The sequence below is a fragment of the Cibotium barometz genome, chromosome 31 (assembly GCF_041138505.1).
Source record: "Cibotium barometz isolate CiBa-2024 chromosome 31, ASM4113850v1, whole genome shotgun sequence".
In the NCBI taxonomy this organism is placed as follows: domain Eukaryota; kingdom Viridiplantae; phylum Streptophyta; class Polypodiopsida; order Cyatheales; family Cibotiaceae; genus Cibotium; species Cibotium barometz.
Genome location: NC_141076.1, coordinates 21,014,276 through 21,023,463, shown reverse-complemented (window position 1 = coordinate 21,023,463; position 9,188 = coordinate 21,014,276). Strand labels below are relative to the sequence as shown.

The following is a 9,188-nucleotide window of genomic DNA, read 5'->3' as shown; positions in this document are numbered from 1 at the left end:
TAGAATTTAATGCTCGATTTTCGAGATAAGAGATTGAATATTTTTAAATCTACCTTTTTGATTTCAAGTTGGCATTTTTCATTTTTGAATCAAGGAAATTGTGACATTCTTCGATTCTTATGTACCTGGGAGGTGCTGCTCTGATATTCACATATGCCTCCAATAAAGTTGCTCAAATTCATAGACCACCTAGTAAATATTACGTATTTGTTTTGCTTGATGTTCAATTGGTGCTTCCTACAACTCAATGTGAACATTTTCATTTTGTAGGGAATCCTCACCCAACTGGCTTTTCACACTCTGATGACCTATGTGGAGCCTTGGTTTTGTAAGTTTGAGGGAATAGAATATTTGTAAGGGTAAGTTAACTTCCTTAACCACATTAGGGTCTTGAGGTTTATCCTAAAAATATGTTTGAATTGACTCCTCCAATTGGATCTTCTCACATGTCTCTAGGATTGAGTAATTAAGATGAATATGATTGAACTCCCTTGCCCTTGTATCTCTAAACCCTCTAGGTGCGCACACAATAAATACAATTTCCAAATTCCTAAAGGTTTATACGAGGTACTTTGTATGGCTTTAAGATAGAGAAAACAATTTATAGCCTCATAATGTCTGTAGGTCCTCATCTAGGTCAAAGCTATATGAAATATGCTCCCTAGGACATTGGACTCAAAACTAGATTTTCTGGCAAAACCTAAAGGAAGAAGCTCCTCATCTTCAAGTGAATGAAGAGGATTTTGGAGCTAGAAAAATGTCAACATGATCCACTAGTCCTATGTCATTATGGAAAATGGCCATTAATAGTGTTGGTGTGGTATTTCTAGACATTTTCCGAACTCTATGTCTTTATGCTCCACAGGTGATTCATAATCTATATCTTTTCAGTCATAGAGAGGAGCAAAGTGGAAGTAAAAAATAATTGAGTTTGAGGGGGGGGGGGGTCTAGGGGCAACAACTAATGTGGCTAATTGATTAGCATGGTTAGAAATAGAGTACTTGTGTGATTGGCACCCCCGGAGGAGATTTCCCGTCATCAAGCTTGTACTACAAGCTTTTGTCTTGTTGATTCCAATTATGTTGTCCTCTTCTCGGCTTAAGTCTTGAACTTTTGAATGTCCTTCTTAGTTTCCTCTAGCTACAGAGTCAACTCCTTTAGTTTTAATTACTCCATTGAGGAGTTTCCCTCTCTTCTTCTCGTTACTTTTAGAGTTATTTTATGAAATTTTCCATTTCGTCACAATGTGACAACCTCTCGAAGTTTCTTTTCCATTTCATCACAGTGTGACAACTTTGTCACCTTTAGGGATTGTTCCTCTTCTTATCTTCTAATTCTTTCCATATATTAGACTCTTTACTTCCACAATCTAGTTCCTATCACTTACTGCCTCGACCAACTCTTCCCATGCAATGTCTCTTTCACATGCCCATTTAGCACTCCGCTTTTTGAGCCACTCGAGGTCCCCAGTGAGCTTATTACAATCAATGACCCATTTAGTTAAAATTCTCTTTTTGTTCATGAAATTATTGGTGGTCCTCATAGATCAACCTACAAGACCTTATGATGGCTTTGAAGCACAGCATCTACAGTTCAACATGAACTAAGGGCCTTCAGACAGAGGGATGATGCTGTATTACCACCCCTTAAGATGTCTTCTAGCTTATATGCATTTGACATTTGAAGACATGATCGACACTGGATTCTGGAAGTCCCACTCAGCATTCCGTCGAACACTCCGAAAACTCTAGTCCAGACGTAACTTCTACTGACATAAATTCGGTGACCAGGTCTTCCGACCTCGATAATAGGTTCTGAGGACAGAACTTACATTAAGAAGGGGAGAATGTTAATCCCATTCGGATTAACAACATGATCCTCAATTGAGGACATTAATAAGTGTCATGCAAAGGCACTATAAAGGTTGTACATTATGAAATATTGGCCACCCAAGGCCTAGTTAGTAAGTTTTGGGCGCCCAAGTGTAAATAAGAGCCAATTGTATATAAGGCATTTTCTCATAATGAAAAGGACACAATCCCCTTTGTGCTATTGAGCTTCCTCTAGATGTGTTAAGAATGAGTTCATCCTATTCTTTTGATTTCTTTACCTACTAGGACTCCAATTTCTTGATATGTTCTTCATGCTGTTGTAAGATTCCTTTGTTTGTTCATTAACCTCGTGTTTATAGAAGTGCTATGCAGCTTATACTAATGATCTTGTGAGTTTGAGCAATTTGTTTGATGGGTTCTCTTGTTCACCCTCCACTTCAAGTCCAAGTAAAGATACAACCTGCTCTGCTCCTTTGCCTTACCTAGCTTTGGAGCTCTTTTTCAATCCTTCTATATATTTTCAATGGTCTTTTTGAGGATTCTTTTTCACTATTCTATAGGTTTATTGGCATTCCTATGTCTAATCCTCTATCACTCTGTGAAGGTTTTTGACTTTCCCCCTTTGGATCCTTAACCATTGTCTCAGTTGTTGGAGTGGATATCAAAGTAGCAACACACACATAAATGTGGAAAGCAAGGAGAGATAGACAGAAGCACAACACTTAAAGTAGATTGATGAGAATGAGTGAAGTACAAGTGAAGTGATATGATAAGGTTACTTACACACACTCATAAGAGTGCATACATACACTTGGAGAAAAAACCTCCGAAAGAGAGAAAAAGTGTCCCAACCCATTATTAGCCTACATCCACACATCACTATCATATAAATAGCTACAAATCCCCCCTGTAGTGTTGATGTGAACATGTGCAATGATCATGTGGTTGAACATGCTACAAAGCCCAAACCTTTGTGAAAAGCTTCAAACTTTTCTCGTGAGAGAGCCTTCGTGAACATATCTACCACATTTGTCATGTGTAGAGACATAAGCCAAGCTAATCTATCCTGCAATGAGCCTCTCCTTGACATAATGATAATGCACCTCAATGTGCTTTGCACAAGCATGCAACACTAGGTTCGGCACTATTTAATGTTGTTGAGACCGTGTGTGATACATCTAACGAGCTCCAAGAATAGCTGTTGGAAATCTCTCCGTTGGTGGGGCACTTGGAGGAGAGTATTCAATAAGTGCATGGACGACGAGCTGGTGGGCATCTAGGGGCCCCCAACTCGAGCGTGTGAACAACTCCTAGAGACACTAGCTAGTTGGTATCTAGCCTACCTAGTACCTATTATCTAGCCTACCTACTAGTACCTATAATGAAGTTGGTGGCATGTGTGTTAGGCCCCACCAAGCAACAAGCTGGCCACAAATTACAGAGACGGTGGCACCATGGCTGGGCCTTTGGCACGTGTGTTTAAACGAGACCAAAGGGGCCCGGCACAAAGTTCAAACTGTCCACAAATTACAAACGAAAATACGGACGTAATACGGGATACTATCATAATATACGTATACGGTATGGAAATATACGTCGTCTTCCTCTTTAAGCTGGCAGTGTGCTGGCGCCAACAGCAAAGCCTACCTACCCTGACCTGTTTTCTCAAAATTACTCTGCACTGTGCAGGCTGCGCACGTTTGTATTCGCGACACGCATCTTACTCTCGATTCTCGACACACAGAATAGAAACACATGTGCATAGAGCTTTCTGTATTGCTGACGGAGGACCTGAAACCCTGTTTCGGCAGTGGCATTGAGGGAGGACTGGAACCCTCATTCTGCAGCGATTAGAAAGTCTGTGTCGAAGCCAGAAACCTTGGCAAGGGCCACTCAACCCTGAGGGCCAGAAACCAGAGAGGGATCCAAATCCTTAGTCTGCACGGCAGAGGGCCAGACACCTCAGCAGCCACAATTTTCACCTTCTGAAGGGTCAGAAACCCTTAAAATGGACCTGCAGCAAGCCCTGCATCAGCGTCGCGCCCGAGCCCGCGCGACCTCCGTCCACTCTCTCGCTCAAGCAGGCGATGTTCCTGGCCTGAAGAGGAAATTGCAGGACAGCCCGGTCCTCATCAACGAGCGAAACCCTGTGGTATGTCCATGTCTGCATTTTTAAAACCTCTTTCTGTTATTTTTGCTCGTCAATCATATCGAGCAACGCCATGGCAATATACTCTATCTGAAGCGTCACCACGGCCTCTCTGCTTCATCTGCAGATGTCCCAGACCCCCCTTCATGTCGCCGCGGCGAGCAACCAGGTCGAGCTTGTCGAGCTTCTTCTCGAATGGAAAGGCTCAGAGAAGGCTGAGATCGAAGCAAAGAACATGGTATGTGTACTCAACAACATAGCCTTTCTGTGATCGAAGTAAGGGTTTTTGCTTATGCCACATCATCTGAACCGTTGATAATCTGAATCACCCTTTTTCTGTTGCATCAGTATGGTGAAACGCCATTGCACCTGGCTGCAAAAAACGGTTGCACTGGCGTAGTGAAGCTTCTGCTGAAACACAAGGCCAACTTGGAAGCAAAAGCTGGCGTAATTCATCTCCCCCCTTATTTCTGTTTGCAATTGTTAAACGCCTACTTTGATTTGTTTAGATTACACTCAGATGGAAAACCTACTTTTGTCTGTTTTTTTACAGAATGGAATGACACCATTGCATTTGGCTGTTTGGTTTTCTATGAAACACGAGGATCAGTCGACTGTCGAGATGCTGTTGCATTTCCATGCAGATGCTAGTGTCATTGACAATGTATGGCATCCCTTATCATGTTTGTGTATCTGTTTTAGCAAGAAAAGGTGGATCTGGTTAAGTGTAAGGAATGATTTAACATCCTGCAATAACAGTTACAAATCAGTTATGTTGTAACGTGATGGGGACTTTCTCATGTATGTGAATCATGTGCTCCTCATGTATGTAAAAGATGTGCCTTATGAGTTGCATGGGTTGCAGGAGGGAAAGACACCTCTCGCTCATCTTCCTAAGAGCCCTAGCCACCAAAAGTTATGTGCGTTAATTCAAAGGCATTTGGACCAGCAAATGAAGGAGATGGCTATGAAAGCATGTGAAGGATCTCAAATGAAGATGGATGCTCTTGAGGCAGAACTGCAGAAGGTCATTGGGTTGCACGACTTGAAGCTGCAGCTGAGGAAGTGGGCCAAGGGGATGCTCCTTGATGAGAAGCGCAAGGCACTAGGTCTCAAGGTTGCTGTTAGGAGATCTCCACACATGGCTTTTTTAGGAAACCCTGGAACAGGTATATCATCTGCATTACGCAGCCTTTGTACAATTTGTTTTTGGTGACTTTCTTGTAACCCGCTCCAAAATCTTGCTTTAATGTTTGACCAGATCTTAGACATTTTAAATAAAAAGCCTCTTCTTTTCAGGTAAAACCATGGTTGCCCGGATACTAGGGAAGTTGTTGCACATGGTTGGTGTCTTGCCAACAGACAAGGTGGTAGAGGTTCAACGGACAGATCTTGTTGGAGAATTTGTGGGTCATACAGGTCCTCGAACAAGGAAAAAGGTCAGTGGATAATGCTTTTGAGAAGAAAAGTGCCAAGAGCACATGGCAATCATGTGTTTTATCAATAAGTAGGGCCTACAGTGCTGGCTGCTTGAAGAGGTCACTGCATTGCTTTTCCATTGTTGTCCTTGTAAGCTGTTTGGCTGCTTGGTGACAGATTCAAGAAGCAGAAGGTGGGATACTCTTTATTGATGAGGCATACAGGCTGATGCCTCTGCAGAAATCGGATGACAAAGATTATGGTTTGGAAGCCCTGGAAGAGATCATGTCAGTGATGGACACTGGCTCTGTTGTCGTCATCTTTGCTGGTTACGCAGAACCTATGAAACGTGTGATCACGTGCAATGAGGGCTTCGCGAGAAGGGTGACTAAGTACTTCTACTTCGATAACTTCTCTACTTCAGAGCTCGCAGAGATCACTCATCTGAAAATGAACGATGCAGAGATAGAAAGCTTGATGTATGGTTTTAAGCTGCATGATACTTGTACAGTTGAAGCGATAGCTCGACTTCTGGATGCAGAAACATCGGAGAAACAGCGGCAAGTTCTGAATGGTGGCCTTGTATGGCCTATGCTAGTCAATGCAAGGGAGAACTTGGATCATAGGCTGGGTTTGGATTGCTGTGATGTGAATGAACTCATCACAATCACCTTGGAAGACCTCAAAGCAGGGCTAAGGTTGCTTTCTACATGAATCTTTTGCGGCACAATGGGTAGCTATTGAGCTAAGTTTGTGCAACAGCAGGCTGAGATACTGCATGGATATGCAGCCAATTTATCGCTTGAGACAACATCTCAGCATCTGTTTGATTTGATTTTTGCGTTTGCAGTTTTGCCATGTGAATTATTCTTAAATAATGCCCATGAAGAGTTTTAGTAATACTTTGGAGATTACATCTCAATGTATCATGCGATCATCACATGCAATGTTACTTTCCGTGCTTGTTTGTGTTCTCAAAAGCGGGATCTAAGGAATCGTAAGTTTCTCACCAGGCCAATGCAATAATCTTTCTCGAAGTGCAGCCACGGCCGGTATTCGTTCTTCTTGCTGAAAAGGCCCTGACCCTGCCGTCCCTACAGTTTAACCGGCCGGGTGATCACCACCGTCGCCACACCCCACTAGACTCACCTACCACAACTGAAGCTCCAGCCCTGTTCAGTTGTATACACTCAAGAACCGAACTTCAGTGCAACTTTTAAAAGAGAATTGATTGTCTACTTTGGCAAGTGTTAGCAAGCGCCTTGAAGTGCCTTCAAACACACTGCCAACACAAGGCCTTGCTTTCTCAAGATCCTTTTGGTAATGGGTATTCTTGGCCGTTCACAGAGTAAGATTTTTTGCCCTGGGCTTCATCAAACTGCAAAAGCACCTCGCTCCATGAGAATTCTCATTTGCCAAGCGGAAGCTCTCCATGCATATGTAGTCCTTAACATCACTTGTGCTTTTTGGCAACAATTGTTTGCTTGATTTTATGTTAAAGGTTGCTTTTGCAAGAGTTGTTTACTGTTTGGTTTTTATCACAATGCCTTGGTCACTATGGGTGGCTTCGTTTTCTTTGTGGTACACAGAGTGCATCACCACAGCTTCCATTCTATTATGCGACAAAGAGTGTTGTGGGGGCATGCGGCAAGGCGCCCCATCAGAGCTGGTGTTCTTCATGATGGACTCTGCTGAGCAGCTGTTCGCATGGCTTGGTATTGCTTAAGTAGAAGTACTATTAATGTGCACTTATTAGGAAGAAGAAGTATCATCTTATAGGAAGTAGAGGTGCACCTTGCCAAGCCAATCATTGCTCTTTTGATCTCAATAGCTTTTATTGGTTGAATGATATCTTCGTTTCCTCTCAAGTTAGATTAAAAAAATTGCATGTTCAACAACATATCAATACGGGACACACGTCTAACATTCAAGCTGATTGCCTCATAAGACTTGTATGTAGGGCTGAATGGCAATACGTTCAAACTTGGTCCCTTTGTCATGATTTTGAATTAGTCTTTGATTATCTTTGTATTATTATTTTTCATTTTGTTAGTAAAAGTTATTTTAGTCAGTTAATATAACCTTTACAACCACACGGATCCCATTTGCAATTGCTTACCTTGTAATTTATTTAAAAAAAACATAGACGTGTGCAAGGGAAAGGATGTTTTTATTGAATTGAAAGTAATGTCCTAAAATTTTACTCCCTCCTATTTGATGTGTAATACATACCAACCTATATGATATCTATGGGAGGAGGATGCTCACATCTCGAATGCATGTGGCATAATAATTGAATACACATAGATGATACTTAGTGTACACATGTGGAACTGAAGCTACCATTAGGGTAGAATCAGTAACCAGTCAATATAGGGTAGATGGGACAAGTTTGGGATATCGGGCAGCCAAAGCATGTATGGTTCAACTAGCATGGGTAAGGAGCCAAGAAAGATTCTGAAGGCTGTCGATTCATTAGGGGTCAAAATTGAGTAGGGAGTTTGGATTAGTGAATCAGCAATTAGTCAAGACGAGGTGCTACTTTTTGATTAGATGGGGATCTTCAAGGAGTGGAAGGTGTATGGGAGTTTGGACTAGTGAAGCACCTCGAGGAGGTGCCACTTTCTCATTTTGAAGAGTCAAAACCAATTCAGTGACCAATGTTGGTGGCAACTCAATTAACAGACTTTGAGTTCACTAAGTGGTGATGAGCAGGGTTCCAAAGTCTTGGCAAGTCCAAAAATGTGAGGTTCAAGAAGTTATCGATTTGAGTTACAACAATCTTAGAATTGTTTAAAGTTGCTAATGTTCAAGATCCGATACTAGATAAGTAAGAGTGAATATCACATGCATCCGTCCTAAGCGCATGTGCCATGACAACTGAGGACACTTCTACAAGGTAGTAAGTGTGCATGTGTGTAAGTAGGGTAAGTAGGGTAAGTAGGGTAAGTGCATGACAACAACTGAGGACACTTGTACAAGGTAGTAAGTGTGCATGTGTGTAAGTAGGGTAAGTGTTAGGATCAAGGTTGGTTTTTGATGGTTGGGCCACCCTTCAAAATGACGGGTTTAGTAGAAATAACGCTCGTTTTTTTTTCTTTCATAATTTACCTTTATGTTTTATGACCATTCGAAGCGGTATTTTACGACCAAAATGCCCCAAAACGGGCATGATGCCTGTCAAAAAGCAACCTTGGCTAGGGAAGAGTCAATAACTATAGCTAGTCATTATCGAGTTGAATTGGATAATTTTGGGGTAGTTTTGGACTAATTTTAGAAAGCCAAAGCATGTGTAAACTTGCTTGGACAACCTTTTACCCTTTGTATGAACACATTTCAATGTCTTTTATGATATTATATTTGGGCTTGCAAAAGGTTGGTTGACTAGCATTATTGGGACTAAAAATTTGCCTATAAAAAGGACCGCTCATGCACAGTTGCTTTTTGTGTCACGCCTATTTTTGAGCATTTTGGTCGTAAAATACTTGCAAAATTTTAAAATGCCCGTAAAAATTTACACTAAAATACCAAAAAAACTGGTTCTATTTCACCTAACTCGTCAATTTTGAAGGGTAAGGGTGCCCGTCAAAAATCAAGCCTACCCTCGTGACCATTCTAAACTTATCGTTTAAAATCTTTTAGAGAAGCCAAGAGAGAAGGAGCATGAAGCCTATCTTCCAAGATTGGCTTCATGATCTATTTGGAGAGATAGTTTCATTTTCAACAAATCGTTGTGAATAATCATCATTTGCACAATATTCAGTTACTTAGGTCGAGAGAAGCAATG

At 41.6% G+C, this 9,188-nt stretch overlaps 1 protein-coding gene across 1 annotated transcript; it reads left to right on the top strand.

Moving 5' to 3' along the window:
- Nucleotides 1–3,431: 3,431 nt before the first annotated feature.
- LOC147620606 (AAA-type ATPase family protein / ankyrin repeat family protein) lies at nucleotides 3,432–6,381 on the top strand. The gene is made up of 7 exons (XM_086824851.1): nucleotides 3,432–3,985; nucleotides 4,110–4,220; nucleotides 4,331–4,429; nucleotides 4,536–4,646; nucleotides 4,848–5,151; nucleotides 5,282–5,421; nucleotides 5,579–6,381. The coding sequence occupies exons 1-7, from the start codon at nucleotides 3,842–3,844 to the stop codon at nucleotides 6,113–6,115; spliced, it is 1,446 nt and encodes a 481-aa protein (XP_086680977.1). The 5' UTR covers nucleotides 3,432–3,841; the 3' UTR covers nucleotides 6,116–6,381.
- Nucleotides 6,382–9,188: the final 2,807 nt, after the last annotated feature.